We start from the raw sequence: 17,731 nt of genomic DNA, 5'->3' as shown, positions 1-17,731 counted from the left end.
CTCGTCAGTAGAGAGGAACGACTGGAGACGCGACCACAGACTGCAGGTCGCTTCGGGAAGGCACAGGCCGTAGCTGACATAGACACCTGCTCACACGCAGCATCTGAAGAAGGCAAAAACACGACAGGGCGGAACAAGGACACAGAACAGCAAACATCAAACAAGGATCCGACAAGGACAGAAGCGGAAAACAGAGGGAGAAATAGGGACTCTAATCAGAGGGCAAAATAGGGGACAGGTGTGAAAGAGTAAATGAGGTAGTTAGGAGAATGAGGAACAGCTGGGAGCAGGAACGGAACGATAGAGAGAGAGAGCGAGAGAGGGAGAGAGGGAGGGGGAGAGAGAGGGATAGAAAGAGGGAAAGAACCTAATAAGACCAGCAGAGGGAAACGAATAGAAGGGAAGCACAGGGACAAGACATGATAATCAATGACAAAACATGACAGTATTTCTGTATTTACAGCTCTGTATTTCCAAGATGCATTAAGACATCCTAATGATGTTTGTTTGTGTGTGTAAGAAAGACAATTGACTACTTGTATTAAAAATAATTGCAATATCAGAGCTTGCACTATTGGGTTACATGAGTGTATGCGGCCCATCATCCCTTCAGCCAGGCATTATTCTGCACTTTCTGAGTTTAGGGCAGGGATCATCAACTAGATTCAGCCGGGGGTTGATTTGTTCTTGAGCGGATGGTCTGGGGGCCGGAACATAATTACAAATCATTTGTAGACCGCAAATTGACCGCAAGAAGCCCAAACAGGTATAATGTTTGACTAAAACATAATAATTTCAAACCTTGCTTACATTTGTATACGATCACGTGTCTCTCGATTGTGCATGGGAATACTTGAGAACAGATTTCTTACATTAAAATAACTTGCAGCTGATTTCCTGGCGTTTTTACAGTCTTTTACGTCCAACAACGAAAATTATACCAACATTAAAAAAAAAAAAAAATGTTGCTCAGAAAAATCGGGGGCCCATCACACCACCCTGCAGTGGTTTAGGGGGTGTGTCACAATATCTTTCAATCTAACCACTTTTGCAGTCAAATATTTTTACACAACCATCCATTTCATAAATGGGAAGGGTACGGGTTTCTCACAAATGTGTGGGCCTTGCCATTAGCCTAGTACAATAAGGTTGATTCAATCAATTTCCCCCAAAAATTGGTGACATCACCAATACGTGCATATTATGGGGCGTCTTAAAAACTATCTTATCCCACCCCTTCGCTAACTTTCTCATTTTTCTGACTGCTGATGTGTAGCAAGCTACAAACTTGACGGCAGCAAAATGTTTCATTTCGGATCAAAAATACTTGTACTTTTCCTCGTGACTTTCCCATGTGGCCAGATGTCTTTCGGTAAGTAATTTACTCTTTCGAATTTGCATTCTTCACTAGCAGTCCAGAGTTCATTGCAATATTGAAAACTTAGCAAAGTTAACATTGACGTGGCATAATGCAGTTTTTCATTCAGTGATATAAAAAAAATGAATACTGCTTTGTCAGAAAGCTTCATGCTCAATATCCTTGTCTGATAAATTAAGTAAACAAATGCATTTAACACAAATTATAGGAGGAACATAACACTTTGGGAAGCTCTCTCGATATAGGCTAATTGATACCTCGCATGCTTATGCAAATGCATAATTACCATAGATGTAGTTTTGTGGTTTAAGATAATAAGAATACCTTATCTGGAAGAATGAAATTATATTAATTTCCAATACGAAATGTCTCTGACAGGCAATATTGTTGCTCTACACTGCGTTTCCCATCTTCTATGGTGACGTGTCGTAGGATCGCCTTTCCGTTAGTGTTGATACTGTAACGACCCGGTATTGTGTTCTGTGTTTGTGGGTGTGTTATGGTTCTCATGGCTACTAGCAGGGGTTAAATATGTCAGGACAGATGGAAAGGTTGGGGGGGTATGATGGGTAATCCCGCGGGATTTGGAAATGCATAAATAGGGATTACTGTATCATCTTTCTTTCTTTTCTGTTCGGGGCCTTGATCTGTTCCTATGAGAGTGACCCTTAACTCGACAGGGTAACATTGTGTATGTTCGGCATTTAGCGGCGTGGGCTGTGGCAGGAACAATAGCCCAGTTTAGGAATAAACCTGTGTTCTGACCTGCACACCTAGAGTCCGTCTCTTTTCCCTTTATGACCCAGCCGGGTCATTACAATACATTCTAACACCGGTGAAGAGGCCCCTGACTGTTACATTGTATCTTTGTCTGTTACATAGTGATCTAATTCATTAAAAAGGCCTACTGCTAAATGATGACCGACTTAACAATTTGCTATCCAAAGTTTTATACAGCATTTTCAAATAATTACCAATCATCAATCATAACATGACCCAGTTTTAGCTTTTAGCCTACACATTCATTGTGAACAGAGTATTATAATACACCATCATAGTATTACACAATGAACGAATAAAGCTCTTCTCATGACCATTTGTATCAATTTACTGCTGTCACTATTTTACATTCATTTGATCCTATGTTTGTTTTTGGTGCAAGTGCAACCAAAGTTTCTCGTCACAACTGTCATCAACTATTATAGTACCCTCTGGCACACAGGTTAAGCGGCTTCGTTCTCAGTTTTTGGCTATTATAACAATTTATTTCACATGTATGTGTTAAAATGGATTCATTGCTAAAGGATTCTTCTCTGTGTTGGGACAGGCCAGGTGTCTGCAGAAGAGTCTGCGGAAGACATCGCCCCACATGCAACAGTCGATGAGGAGGAGGAGGAGGAAGAGGAGGATGAAGTGCTGGAGGAAGATCAGGTCCCAGGCTCGGTATGTGACGTTCGAACTGGGATGAAAGCGGCTTCTATTGTCCCTGCCAAATGAATGTAAGTACTATTTTCTCAATTCAGTGCATTTAATCTAGTTTCTCTCAGGAATCAGAAGATGACTTAGATGAAGACGCTGCAGTTGGAGATGTAACCTCTCACCCTGATGCTGACACCACCATCATCTTTGTGACCGGGGAAGGTTAGTCTTCTCTTCCTTTATGGATACTCATATCGTTTTACACTCAGTCATTCTGTGTAAATTAAAGGGAAATATGCAAGACAGCATGGAATGGAATAATTCATTCACATCAATGGTTTAATTTGTATATCATTGTGTCCTCCATCCAGAGTTCCCAGCCAATGAGATTTCGAAGTTCCTGGTGGGTTTCACCAATAAGGGAAGCCAGGATTTCACTGTCCATTCCCTGGAGGCCTCCTTCCGTTACCCTCAGGACTTCCAGTTCTACATCCAGAACGTGAGTCTGGGTTCTGGAACACATGATGCTTGCATGCCTCATCTGAGAAATAGAAAGTCTCCTTGAAAACACACATCATTATGTAACACGTTATACGTTATAATGGGGTTTGTAGTCTGTTTACTTCCAATTTATTATCTAACAATTACTAGAATATAAACTTCTTATAAAGCCTTTACAAACCCAATAACATATGTTACCCATAATAGAGAGCAATAGTAATGTTGTCTTTTTGTTGGTACTAACTCCGCCATGATTCGTTGGACAAAGCCTATTGTAAAATTTAAATTTGTAGGGTTTTTGGCTAAATTACAAAAATAAGGTCTGTTGTAAACACAGGCTTAGGAGATCTTATACGTTTTGTTCTATGAAATAATCTTCATCAGCTAATGTCACTTTTTGTGAATTTTGAAGCATTTATATAATTAAAAAAAGCACAAAAGGCTTCATAATTCATAAAGGTCATGTTAACCCTTAGCCTACAATTTCTGTGCCCCAGCGGAAATCTAATTAACATTTAAAAAAATCCCCATCAAATCCGTCTGTTTAAGCTAGAGATATCTGTTGTTTTTTTTGCATGGGCTGCGTCTCAATTCACCACATCCGCCGATATCCCCCTTCCGAATCTGCGGTGAAGGGTGGCAGAGCTAGAGCGGTGTTTGTTAGACCATGAGACATCCCGAAAATCGGTCTTCTCATAAAAATGACTGAACGGTTTGGCCTACAAAGTATTATGACCCCTTTATGGTGATGAGACTCTCACGAACACAATGGTGTTTTCCGTTTTGCTCTAGGACGCCCACAAGCCTCATAAGACTTATCTGAAGGTCCCTGGTACCAGTTTAAAAAATGAATGGAACTACAGTATGGAGATAGTTTACAGCCTAAAATAAGGGGATAAATATTGTACATAAATTGTTTCCTGATTTTCCTTCTCTCAGATGTAGGACAGACGCATCATAACAAACTTCCTTTATGTAACGGCTGTCGTAATCCTCCTCCTCGGAAGAGGAGGAGAGGCGAGAAGGATCAGACCAATATGCAGAGTGGAAAGTGGTCATCTTTTAATTCACGTAGACTGAACACTTAACATACAAAAACAACAAACGTGACAAAACCGCAAACAGTCCCGTGTGGTACTAACACTGACACGAGATACAAACACCCACAGAAACCACGTGAATCACAGGCTGCCTAAGTATGATTCTCAATCAGGGACAACGATTGACAGCTGTCTCTGATTGAGAATCATACCCGGCCGAACACAAACAACCCAACATAGAAAATAACACCGACAACCCACCCCAACTCACGCCCTGACCAACTAAATAAACACAAGAAAAAGGAAAAACAGGTCAGGAACGTGACATAACCCCCCCCCTTAAGGTGCGAACTCCGGGCGCACCAGCATAAAGTCTGGAGGGTCTGGGTGGGCGTCTGTCCACGGTGGCGGCTCTGGCGCTGGTCGTGGTCCCCACCCCACCATAGTCAAACCCCGCTTCCTTGGCCTCCTCCCAATGACCACCCTCCATGTCAATCCCACTCTACCAAAGGGCAGCACCGGACTGAGGGGCAGCACCGGACTGAGGGGCAGCACCGGACTGAGGGGCGGATCCTGGCTGGCTGGCTCTGGCGGATCCTGGCTGGCTGGCTCTGGCGGATCCTGGCTGGCTGGCTCTGGCGGATTAGGCACTGGCTGCGCTGGAGAGGAGGAAGGCTCTGACAGCGCTGGACAGGTGGGAACAGCTGGAGAGAGAACCCGGAGAGACAGCCTGGTGCGGGGGGCTGCCACCGGTGGACTGGTACGTGGAGGTGGCACCGGGTATACCGGACCGTGAAGGAGGACACGCGCTCTTGAGCACCGAGCCTCCCCAACCCTACCAGGTTGAATGGTCCCCGTAGCCCTGCCAGTGCGGCGAGGTGGAATAGCCCGCACTGGGCTATGCTGGCGAACCGGGGACACCATCTGTAAGGCTGGTGCCATGTATGCCGGCCCGAGGAGACGTACTGGAGGCCAGATATGTTGGGCCGGCTTCATGGCACCCGGCTCGATGCCCAACCTAGCCCTACCAGTGCGGCGAGGTGGAATAGCCCGCACTGGGCTAAGCACGCGTACTGGGGACACCGTGCGCTTTACCGCATAACACGGTGTCTGACCAGTACGACGCCCTCTCACTCCACGGTAAGCACGGGGAGTTGGCTCAGGTATCCTACCCGGCTTTGCCACACTCCGCGTGTGCCCCCCCCAAGAAATTTTTGGGTCTGACTCTCGGGCTCCCAACCGCGTCGCCGCGCTGCCTCCTCATACCAGCGCCTCTCTGCCTTCGCTGCCTCCAGCTCCGCCTTGGGACGGCGATATTCCCCTGGCTGAGCCCAGGGTCCTTTGCCGTCCAGGATCTCCTCCCAAGTCCACGAGTCCTGTGTTTTCTTCCACTGCTGTTGTTGCCCTTCTCCACTCCGCTTGGTCCTTTGGTGGTGGGTGTTTCTGTAACGGCTGTCGTAATCCTCCTCCTCGGAAGAGGAGGAGAGGCGAGAAGGATCAGACCAATATGCAGAGTGGAAAGTGGTCATCTTTTAATTCACGTAGACTGAACACTTAACATACAAAAACAACGAACGTGACAAAACCGCAAACAGTCCCGTGTGGTACTAACACTGACACGAGATACAAACACCCACAGAAACCACGTGAATCACAGGCTGCCTAAGTATGATTCTCAATCAGGAACAACGATTGACAGCTGTCTCTGATTGAGAATCATACCCGGCCGAACACAAACAACCCAACATAGAAAATAACACCGACAACCCACCCCAACTCACGCCCTGACCAACTAAATAAACACAAGAAAAAGGAAAAACAGGTCAGGAACGTGACACTTTAGATGTTTTGTTTTTTACTATCTGTTGTTCCATGTAGTGAATCTATTATTCATTGTGTTTCTATTGGCTAATAGCAGTATGCCAAATTCGATCTTTCATCCAATCATTTTTGTAGATTTGTTTTTGTTACCTCAAGGGGTCTTAGAATTCAAAATTAAATAACTAAATGATCCTTGGTATGACCATCTTAAAACAATTCCATATGTTAGCAAATATAGAAAATAAACACCTTGAGTTGGACCCCCCCCCCCCCCTCCCCCACCTCAGAACAGCCTCAATTCGTCGGGGCATCGACTCTACAATATGTTGAAAGCATTCCGCAGGGATGCTGGCTCATGTTGACTCCAATGCTACCCACAGTTGTGTCAAGTTGCCTGGATGTCCTTTGGGTGGTGGAGCATGCTTGATACACACGGGAAACTGTTGAGTGTGAAAAACCCAGCATCATTACAGTTCTTGACACAAACTGATGTGCCTCGCACCTACTACCATACCACATACACAATCCATCAGTGGTGGGCCGTCAGGGCCTGCAAGGCCTTCTCTGCTGGCCTAAACATCATCAGAATATAATTTTTTTTTAAATATATTTTCCCACAAATATGTATTAAATTATTCCCCAGAGTAAGAGTTATACTCTTCATTTCATAGCTTTCCTCTTGGTTGCACTGCTTCCAGCCCCAGGTTGAGATTTGGAGGGCTTGTCTTTATGTTAGATCTTTTATCCAATCATATTCAGCCATCATGTGTTGCCAGGGGTCTAAAATCTGCCCTCAGGCCTTCAGAATCAACAGTGCGGGCGCTTGTCGCTTATAGTGAATGGAAATGAAAATTTAGTGTCAACCAATCAGCTTTAGAGTTGGCTATTGTACGCCTGCTGGCTGGCTCCAGTGTTACACAGGAGCCAGCTAGCAGGCGTAGTGCGTGCACGTCTTTTGATTGGATTACCAATATTGAGAGGCAGGTCCTATGGAGATCTAGGAAACTGAATTTGATAAACGAATTAATTCGCGTACTACTAAGCTGTTTTTTCAACCCACAATGGCGGAAGGAGGAGAAGATATCGATTTGGTCGAGGATATAATTATAACGCCATTCTCAAGACGAACTTTTCAAGAAAAGTTAGACATTGTAAGGAGAGGTCGCCCGACGCCACAAAGCCTGTCACAGGCGGGAAAGGGCTTCGTTCGCTCGCCAATTTCAAAGTTTCAACTACGAGCGCTGTCAATGGCTCCTTGGCTCCGAGAAGCACTGCAAACTGTACTGCTGGGAATGCCTATTATTTGCAAGTGATCGATTTGGTGTTTGGAGCCACACTGGCTTTGCAAACTTGAGTTGTCTAACCAAGGCAGCAACGAGACACCAAAGTACGGCTGGGCACTACAAGCAATGGTGCTTTTGAAAACTTTTGGGGACACCGGAGTGGATCTACAGCTCAAAGAACACGCGCGCAGGGCAACGGAGCTGCACAATGAAAAGGTGAAGGGAAATATTGAAAAGACTCATTGATTGTGTCATGTTTTTGGGTAAACACTGTTTACCCAAAAATGTCAATTTGTCAATTTCAAGGTGACGCAACGCCTGGTTATACTGCGTTTCTGTCTAAATGTATAGTGTCTAGAGCCATGGCATCATAATGAGGTGGATTAATTCGGGTGGGACTGTGTAATACCTCACTGAAGGCCCAGGCCCCAGGCCCACGGCACGCCACTGCAATCCATGTATCAATTGTCTCAAGGCTTAAAAATTATTCTTTAACCTGTCTCCTCCCCTTCATCTATATTGATTGAAGTGGGTTTAACAAGTGACATCACCTGGATTCACCTGTTCAGTCTGTCATGGAAATAGAGGGTCATGTTAATGTTTTGTATACTCAGAGTACATGGAATACCCTGTAAAATGCAGTTTTGGGAACTTTCTGCTATTGTTGATCAGAAAAGTAGTTTTTGGTATCTAGTTCACAGCCTTGCCCCTGAGCACTGTAGTCCAGCCCCAGCAGCAGGCCTCCTTTGAGTACTCCTTCATCCCTGCTCAGTCCATGGCTGGTCGTCCCTTCGGCCTGGTCATCCTATTCAACTACCAGGACAGTGAGGTGAGACTAGATTGATTGGTTGATTGATTGATACATTATTATTAGAGTGTCTTGCATCTTCAAGATACCCAGCCCAGGGTTCTTGATTAGATGTTCAGAAATCCCTTGGAATGTATGGCCTGAGGCTGAGGCGCTGATCTTGTGTTTTGACTGTTACGCAGGGCAACGGTTTCCAGACGGCCATTTACAACCAGACCGTCACTATCGTTGAGCTGGAGGAGGGACTGGATGGAGAGACGTAACCATTTCTTTGCATATATCAATTCTATTTTTATACTAGTATTTGGTTAAATTCATTTATGTCAGGTACATTTGTTTAAATATGGTAACAAATGTTATATTGTTTGTCTATACTATTATTTTATTACATTATCCATGAACTGTTAGTATGACACTTTTTGCTTTGTTTCTCCTCCAGAATGTTCATGTACATCTTCCTGACTGGATTAGTTGTCTTGGCGATCTTTGGCATGTACCAGGTGCTGGAGTCTAGGATGGTACGAGTCTTAACATTGTCATCTAAATTGTGATAGTCTAAAATATCTCCAGCTCTTTACATGTGGTGGTGAATGTTACATAAAAAAATATCACCAGGGTAAATTAAGTGATGACCTTTGATCTATGTTGTGCAGAGGAAGAGGCTCCCAGTGAAGGTGGAGACGGGCACCGGTGGGATGAACGATGTGGACATCAGCTGGATTCCCCAGGAGACCCTCAACATCATGAGTAAGTTGAGCTTTGTCATGAGCTTTGATACTCTGCCATAGCTTTTCCTCCTGAGTGCAGGGAGACAAATTCATACTCTGCTTATGCAACCACTTTTTTGGAACCGGACTTTGGTTGAAAAGGCATCCTATTTTTTTCATCTTGTCTGTGCAAGGATGAATATCAACTCAAATTTCTACATTGACCATCCTCTATCTCTCTCTGTTTCTCTCTTTGTCTCTCTTTTACAGGCAAGGTATCGGCATCCCCTAAAGCCTCCCCGAGGAAACGCACCAAGAGAGCGGCTGGAGTAGATCAATAAATCATTCCATGATGCGGCCATCTTCATATCAATGTCCACCAGGCCCATGTTCAAGGCCCATGCCATCACAAGCTCCAACAACCCAACCAACATCAACCTCTGGGTGGACCTAGTTAGTTACTCAAGAGCTTTTCCGATATACCCCCGATACATAGGCCTACACCAAACGTTCTTGGACTGAAGACAGTGGTGTCATGAATGTGTCCCATTTAGACACCACTCCAGCGGGACATTTTGAGACTGATATGAGACTAAAGACTGAGTAATTGGATCACCATGCCAGATCCATGAAAGATGGGTAAGACGTGGAGTTGTATACCTGCCAAAGAAACCGGTAATGCTACACCAAGTATTTCAATCATCTTGTTTTTTTTTGTACTTTTTGTAATGAATGCTTTAATTTCTGAAGTATTACGATATTAAGGGTTTTGTTCTATTTCATTCTGTGCCTCACGACTCCCTCAGTTTGTCTACACAGTCAGGAATTGAGATGGTGACCTCCAAGTTCTTCCAAGGGAAGGTTTTCCTTGTTCATGTCATACTTTGAAATATCATAAAGCTGCTGTGAAATGCTCGTTGAAGAGAATTTAGAAAGTAAAGGCCACCCGCTACCAAGTTACAATGTTAAATGTGAATGATGCAAATGTATTTCAAACATGACTTGTTGTCAGTGTCAGGTTGTTAGTGTCAGGTTACATTTTCTTCCAGACCATATACCACCATAAATGTACCTACAGTACATTGGTGAAATGCTGTAATTGTTTTCAAAAAAAATAAAAGGTAAAAAAATCTGGATAAGAAATGTGTTCACTTTCTTGAAATATTTGCCATTTTCTTTTCTTAAAGTTGAAGTGGTGTTCTTTCATGCCGCAATTTATGATGTTCTGAAATAAGCACATTATTTGGTCTTTTGATTTTGCTCAGTATTATTCTCAGAAGAAAAAGATGACTGGTGTCAGATAAACAGGGAACCGACTGAGGAGACCAAATTATGTACCAATGGGCTATTTGTCTGTTTACTGTCAGCAAATGAGAAACATGGGATGGCACTAAACGTATCTCTGGCGCGGAGCGTCCATGAGGTGAGTGAGAGAAGCGTTCGGAGAGGCAGCACGCACGAAAGGGGCAGGTAACGTGACGGTTGTTACATTCGTTTTGATCGAGAATAAACTGCAACTGATTCTGCAAATGTTAATCGCCTCCTGTTAACACATATATGCTGCAACAAGTCATTTATTTTGATTGATTCATTTTACTTCGCTTTGATTTTATCTCAATTTATGAGCGATTTTGTTGGATCCCACAGATGGCGCAAGGCACCCTCCGCTGGGTTTGATATGGGATATGGGATTTACGACGGTGAAGATTTCAAGATTTTGTGCATTTATTGCATTAGGTAAGGCTGGATAAAGTATCATTTTAGATTTATTGGTAGAACAATACTTTTTCGTATTGCACGTTTTATAATATCTTGGATGAAATATGTACTATTTTATTAATTAAGGGTGTAGTCTAAATTTAGATGTTGCATGCAGGGTGAGAATAGAGTTGAATTATTTGACAGTGACGAGCCTTTTTCATATTTGAAGAGGTTATCAATAACTCATCATCCCTCAGGTGTGTGTAGTAGGATAGATTTTGGAGTGCTTGAAAGATCTTTGGCCAAAAATAGACTTGCAGAGTTGTGTTGATGTATAAAGCATGCATTAATGCACAAATGATTGAAAGCAAATGACAACAAATATTTTAAAGTATTGTAGTGTCACTTACCCTACATCTGGCATTCTTGTTAATTTAATAAATTAATCCCATGCATTCACTCAGAACATAAGTATTTATGCAATGTCTGCACATATTTCCATGTACATTAATATCCATTCTGATAAATTAAACAATAATTCCTGGTTTTAAACTTTTTGAACCTATGCAAGCTGAATCATATTGGTGTACTATAACAATATTCATATTGAACAAATAGTAATATAACCACTGCCTACCTTACATCTAGCAAGGCGTTGCTTTTTGGCAGGGGGCAATGGATTGAATGTGAGACAGCCTACAGTGCAGTGGGACTTGGGAATTGAATAGATTTCTTGAAAATGATCCAGGCAAACCAACAAAATCTAGGAGCAGTTGGTCTTTCTTCAGAATCCCAATATAACCCATTCCCTGATTCATTTCAATGTTTTCTATGCTTTTAAAGCAATTATTTCAAGCTGATGTCCCAGACAGTGGCTATTACAGTGGCCTTTGATACCTTATCCCTGACCCTAAGCAATCAATAAGTGAGTGGGAGAGAGGAGGGAGATGAGAGAGAATTATGACAATGATTCTCACAGGTAGCCTATGCTGATTATATCTAAATCACACTGTCCAAGCAGGCCAAATATCTCCCATGCAAACCTCGTCATTTAAACTACATTGAGAGGCAATTTGGAATGACTGGAAGAAAAACGTATCCTGCCAAATCTCCTAAAGTCCTGGGAGGGATGCTGAGGGCTGATATTCCTCTGTTTCCTCCATTTTAACTCCAAGAACAACATAGAAGGAGGGTGACCTACTTTTGGCATCCTCCCATTTGTTTCAGAAGACACCCTTTGCTTCAAATAGGGAGGTAGATAAATATCTAGATAAAGGTGATACAAGAGCCTGTTGTTATTCTATCATGACATAAAACAATTATATTTGGCCTCTGTAAGTGCAATGCCTGCGATGTACAATGAAACTTATGAGAACAAAGGGGAATTATTTCCTTAATGCATTTGAATGTATTTTTCTTTCTGTGTTTTGCAGTGTCCCTGGCTGTGGCAAGAGTCTCAGCGGCAGATGTGAAGTGTGAGAATATTTACAGGGACTTCTCTGACTGTGTTCTGGAGTTGGGGGAGAGCATGGATAACTACCAAGAGAATGTGACCAGCGAGATGGGAGTGGAAGCTGTGTGCAGGTGAGAGGGGTGTGTGTGTGTGCAGGGGCGGGCTGGGACAGGGACTGGGACAATTCGGCCCTGACATTTTATCCACACTAGCCCATATCACCCTGCCAATTCAAGAAATACGTTTTTCCATCTAACACGTCCAAGCAGGAATGCATGATTCAATATATTTTTATGTGCAACCTAATCCAGTGACAATTAGACTATAGGCTAGTTGCTATATTCTACTGTCAGAATAGCACTCCAGAATTTCCAATTTTTTTCAATAGAGATTAATTACATTCATCTTTATGTGCACTACCATAGGCTAATTAACTTTGGGTTCAACACCGAAGGAAGTAGAAACTCAAAACACATTAACTAAATCGCTAACTTAATATAATACCTACTGCTAGTAGCCATGTATACTCAGTGGCCAGTTTATTAGGTACACGACCCCGTACACAAAAATGGTTCGCGCCTACAGACAGTGAGTCACGTGGCAGTGGTTTGACACCTGCCTGGGGTCAACAGTACAGCCTGGTGTCGGTGGTGTAATGGTGTGGGGAATGTTTTCCTGGCACACGTTAGGTCACTTGATACCAATAGAGCAACATTTGAATGCCACACCTTATAGAATCCATGCCCTGAAGAATTCAGGCTGTTCTGGCGGCAAAGGGGTGTCTGACCAGGTACCTAATAAACTGGTCACTGTGTATTTATCTAACAATAAATGTAAAGTCCTAAAAAAATGTGTAGGCTACATGTCTCATAGCTACTAGTTGTGGGCTATGAGATCTTACTATTATAATTTTTTAATAGGCCTATGCCCTCGCAATGGCCAGTGCGCATTTCGCGCACACGCAGCTCCATATCACAAAGCCATATCAAATATATTGGTTGTAAAATAGTTGCTATTGAGCTGAATATTGAGAGATGAGAAATAAAAAGTATACGGACAGAAAGCTGAGACCCTCAAGCTTTCAAAGCTGTGTTTTCCCCGCAATTGCATTTAAAATGTTATACCATCAGAACGCCTAGAGGGCGAGGAGAGTGGCTCGCTCATCACAGCAGCAGGCCCCAGCGAGGACACAGGCACAGGGGCAGGGCAGACACTTTCATTACAGGAATCATGAGGATAATGCTCTTTACTGTTTGACCAAATCATGGTTTTAGCTGCGCAAAAAATAGAATGTTTGAGTGGGGTGACAATGTAGAATGTGCTCTTTCTATGTTTGTAGGCACCCTCTTCATTTTTTTACGATCCATGATCTTGGATGTTGAACTGATGACAGAGTCGGAGCAGGTCTCTTTGCTGATGCCATTTTTGACTTTGAATGTGAGTTTGTTTGACCTCAGCTTAGCTTATCAGAAAACCAGGCTGGCCCATCTTGGTAGGGAGGCTGGATGTTCCCCACTGATCTGCCGAAGGCTCACTATTGATTACTATAACAGAGAACAGGCCCATGGGCTACCGGCCATGTCACCTTTTAATGGTTTAATTTTTATGTAAGAAAAAATATATTTTTGAGTGTGTCAATTTCAACTAGCCCACCCAACTAAAAAATGGTCCAGCCCATCTGGCATCTGCCAGAATTGCCAGATGGCCAATCCGCCCCTGTGTGTGCGTATGTGTGTGTGCAATGTACAGCATCCTCTATCCATCTGCACTTACTGTACGTCTGCGTTTGCAGTGCACCAGGATCTCATGGAACCTGATTACTCTTACGACCATAGGCAGATAGAACGTATATAGAACAGCGTCTGTATTTTACCAAGCATTCTCCTTCTGCTTGTGTATATCAGATCTTGTATTGAAATCCAGCGAGGTGTGTACCTTGCGGAAGAACAGTGGAGAGAAGAAAAAGATGCTGTAACCTCCGAGGGAGATAGCAGAAATGAATGGTGCTGAAACACAGCCACTGTACTGAATAATTTATGACTTTGCTGCAGCAGTAATGAAATTCTGAGGCCATCTTGTTTTTTTTGTCATTGTTAATGTGTGCATTCCATTACTATAGTACAGTATATTACTGCCTAAAGCTTACACAGGCCCTGCCTTTCCTGGGTGAAAAATGTTCCCTTGCAGCGTCAGCTCTTTTTTCTGATCTAATTTCTGTGGCTACAAAATAAAGGAGGGTTGATCTTGCAAAACACAATAATTTACAGTATTGCCGGACAGTAGTATAAAAACAATAATTCAAAACAATAATACAACAAAAAATACTCCTATAAGACACCTTCAGCCGTATGTTACAGGAGAGCTTTGAAGCCTTGCATGTTGCGCCGATTAAAGTGTCAGATAAATCAAACTAATAACATTCTTGAATCCAATAGATTGTAACCAATAGCATGTTTTCATGTCAAATATGAATGAGGCAGTGTATGTGTCGGTGGGAAAAAGGGCTTTATAAAATACATTTGATTGATGGATCTTTCACCCCTAGCCACTGGGAGGCGTTCCACACGTGTGCCCTGACGGCACTGTCCGGGTGTCAGGAGGAGGTGGGCTCCATCTGGGAGACCCTGAAAGAAGACTCCAGGAAGATCCGCTTCCAGGGCAGCCTCTTCGACCTGTGCAGCCCCAGCTCGGCCCCCAGCCTGCGCTCGCTTCTATCCCCTCTACCCCTGCTGCTCCTAGGCTTGCTGATCCTGGGAAGGCCCATCTGGCCATCCACATAGGTGGGGGATGCCTCCCTCCTCCCTCCTCCTTGCTTCCAACCCCATGCACTCTCACATTCCCCGGGGTGGCCGGCTACATCCTGAGCACATCTGAAAACTGAAGCCAAGGATTGGGGGGGGGTCAGTGAGTAGAGAATGAATATGGATTGGATTAAGGTTAGCACACAGAGCCATGTCTCTATGGAGACGCCATAGACATCTATGGTACTGGGTAATTAGAAGGCTATGATATCACAGAGCCATTGATGTCTGTGGAGAGACGGAGGGATACCTATCGCTCTGGGTTACCCACCATAGATGTATATGGCACTAGGTAATTTAGAAGGTTATGTTATCAGGGCCTTAGATGTTAATGTCATCATTATTGATGAGTCTGGATAAAAATACACACCCAAGACCCAAGCAATTGTAATGAAAACCTATTACAGTATACGCCTATGAAAAAAGCAATTTTAAAGCAATTGGTCAATTTTGTTGACAATCAAGTGAATTCTTTCAACTTTGACCTTTTGACCCATACACACCAGCCCAATGTTTGGTGTTGCATGGCTGCTATAATGACACCAAAAAGGCATTTTTCCATATTTTTGCCCTGTTAAACCATTTCTTTGGTCATCCTGTTACAGCAGGTGCTGTTAAAGTCAGGCAATGCTGTTAACGGAAAATATCGTTCCTTGCTTTATTATGCACTTTACAGTAAAATGCCTAATTTACTGTTAGTCATTGTGGATAGTTATTCTACCTGAAAATGGTATCTGGTTATGTGAGAATCTTCAGTGTTGTTTTATGAATCTGTCCTGTGTGGAAGTCCAAGTGTATGGCTGTCAATTCATTTGATATCATTGAGTCCATAACAACTATACACAACTGTACACAGTTCACGTCAAAGCACATTCAACCTTACAATAACACACAGCTTACTGAGTAGAAATAAAGACAATAGACTTTATTATGAAAGCTAAAATATATAGGACTTAAAGTGGTACTCCAGTCTCCTTTTCACCTCAGTTAACACCTGATTTTTTTTTTTTTTAAAAGGCGCATCTCAATAGATGGTCAAGATATGTCATGACATAGCACAAGTGGGGGGGTGGGCCTTTCCTCTTTTGTTCTCTATTGCTCCTCTACTGTTCCTCAAGCAAGGAGGCTGATGACATCACGGAATCCCATCAGACCAACTCCTTAAATGCCCTACTCCTCGAAGTTTGCGGTTGTGTCTAAAAAACACTATTTTGCTCAAAGCATATTTTTTTACCCTTTAGTGTGTGTACTTTACTGTATTTATACTTGGGATATATCTTTTCAACAGTAAACGTTAAAAAAATCGCAGGAGGACATCTTTAAGTTAAGGATTCTCCTAGGGCACCACCCTGCATTGTTAGCCCTAATGCCTCAGTGCAATGCAGTATTTGATGTTGTCAACAGCTGCAATATATCATCAAACTGAGTCAATATAAATATGCAATTGAACTCATTAAGTAGTTTTATAGCAATATATTGTAGTGTTAGTGTATAGGTTTTCTGTTACTGTGCTCTAACCAAATAGGAAATTAGGGGTGAATGCTGACTTAGTGCTCAGACTTTTGCGCAAATCTCTCAATCAAAATCTCCACACACTACTTCAGCCCACACAGGATCATTCTTCTTCTTTTCTTTTGTACCTTTCCAACATTATCTATAGTATGGATCTCTCTCTGCATGGTTGTGTCTAGATATTAGGCTAGATATTCAGTTTAGAATCCATTCTCAGGAGACATAATCCTCCGTAAGCATGTTTGTACTGGTTGTCCTCCACACCTAGTCTGTGCTCCTGAATGTGGTAGCATTCTGTCACCCAATCTTTGTGCCTGGTGTCAAGTGTCCATTATTATTTTTGAACAGCAATGAGTTTTGCTATTCTCAAAGCATGAGCAATATGTGTTGTAAACACTTTATGGAGTGACTACTTTCCTTTTCCGTGAGATCGGCAGCTAACAAAAGCATGAAAAAAAGCACATTATTTAAGGGAGATATCATAACCACCAAGTATATTACTATACATGTATGACTGACTGATTATTGAATTACCACAGAGAAAAATACATCAGTTAACACTACAGAATGTAAGAATTCAATATGTTTGTGGTCTTTCAGAGATACCAACTACAGAGTACATTATTTACAAAAAGCCTGTATTAAGTATTGTATTGCAAAGTAATGTGTTTGAAATAAAGTATGAAGTTTGAAATATGACATTCTGTTTATACATGCATGATCACACAGAGGGGATCTACTACTTCAAGATCACTCGCTGCTTCTCAGATACTCTGTATATTTTCCATCACAATCATAGAGAACAGATAGATTCTAGGCACCGAGAGTTTTTGTTGATACGATGTCACTCCTCTGCTTCCCCACACATTTCTTTTTTTAGTCATTCCGTGGCTAGGTGCTAATAATGAGGACTGGATCCAGTACATAACAGCCCAGCCGCCAATCAGCCGCTCGTTAGTGGGCTCCCATCTGTTCTCCCCCACCTGGCCACAAAGAGAGCAGAGAGGGAGTAGGGGAAGAGGCAGAGGGTCCAGCAGGGCTCAGGGCCCCCGGGGCTCCCCCATGGGAGGCTAACATTCATGTGTGGTGGTAGTTAAGCCCCTCATTATGTTGCCTCCTCCGTCGCTGACATTTCTTCAATCCAGTGTACATCTCCCACATTACAATGCACACAATCACTTTTTTTGTGTGTCAACGTTAGTAGATATAAGAAAGTAGGCTTTTATTGCATGTTACAGTATGTATCTTCTTCCTAAGACTGTCAAGTAATGTGCTGGTGGATAGAAATCGGATGACGACTAACGACT

At 42.8% G+C, this 17,731-nt stretch overlaps 2 protein-coding genes across 2 annotated transcripts; both read left to right on the top strand.

Annotated features, from left to right (window-relative positions):
* The first annotated feature begins 1,362 nt into the window (after positions 1-1,362).
* LOC120021403 (translocon-associated protein subunit alpha-like) lies at positions 1,363-10,083 on the top strand. Its single transcript, XM_038965162.1, has 9 exons — positions 1,363-1,372; positions 2,706-2,821; positions 2,926-3,019; positions 3,169-3,296; positions 8,137-8,271; positions 8,433-8,509; positions 8,690-8,768; positions 8,904-8,997; positions 9,228-10,083. The coding sequence occupies exons 1-9, from the start codon at positions 1,363-1,365 to the stop codon at positions 9,296-9,298; spliced, it is 804 nt and encodes a 267-aa protein (XP_038821090.1). The 3' UTR covers positions 9,299-10,083.
* A 317-nt stretch (positions 10,084-10,400) lies between these two features.
* LOC120062408 (neuritin-like) lies at positions 10,401-17,118 on the top strand. Its single transcript, XM_039012373.1, has 4 exons — positions 10,401-10,427; positions 10,605-10,694; positions 12,092-12,242; positions 14,657-17,118. The coding sequence occupies exons 2-4, from the start codon at positions 10,643-10,645 to the stop codon at positions 14,889-14,891; spliced, it is 438 nt and encodes a 145-aa protein (XP_038868301.1). The 5' UTR covers positions 10,401-10,427; positions 10,605-10,642; the 3' UTR covers positions 14,892-17,118.
* Positions 17,119-17,731: the final 613 nt, after the last annotated feature.

The sequence above is a fragment of the Salvelinus namaycush genome, chromosome 2 (assembly GCF_016432855.1).
Source record: "Salvelinus namaycush isolate Seneca chromosome 2, SaNama_1.0, whole genome shotgun sequence".
In the NCBI taxonomy this organism is placed as follows: domain Eukaryota; kingdom Metazoa; phylum Chordata; class Actinopteri; order Salmoniformes; family Salmonidae; genus Salvelinus; species Salvelinus namaycush.
This window is presented reverse-complemented; position numbering and strand designations above follow the sequence as displayed.

What these genes read in the sequence shown, in the direction of transcription:
- LOC120062408 (XM_039012373.1), top strand. Translation starts at nt 10,643, where the DNA reads ATGGGATTTACGACGGTGAAGATTTCAAGATTTTGTGCATTTATTGCA. An exon ending in TTGTGCATTTATTGCATTAG is followed by an intron (nt 10,695 to 12,091) that starts GTAAGGCTGGAT and finishes TGTGTTTTGCAG; the next exon opens with TGTCCCTGGCTGTGGCAAGA. An exon ending in GGAGTGGAAGCTGTGTGCAG is followed by an intron (nt 12,243 to 14,656) that starts GTGAGAGGGGTG and finishes TTTCACCCCTAG; the next exon opens with CCACTGGGAGGCGTTCCACA.
- LOC120021403 (XM_038965162.1), top strand. An exon ending in TCCAGTTCTACATCCAGAAC is followed by an intron (nt 3,297 to 8,136) that starts GTGAGTCTGGGT and finishes TTTGGTATCTAG; the next exon opens with TTCACAGCCTTGCCCCTGAG. An exon ending in GAGGGACTGGATGGAGAGAC is followed by an intron (nt 8,510 to 8,689) that starts GTAACCATTTCT and finishes TTTCTCCTCCAG; the next exon opens with AATGTTCATGTACATCTTCC.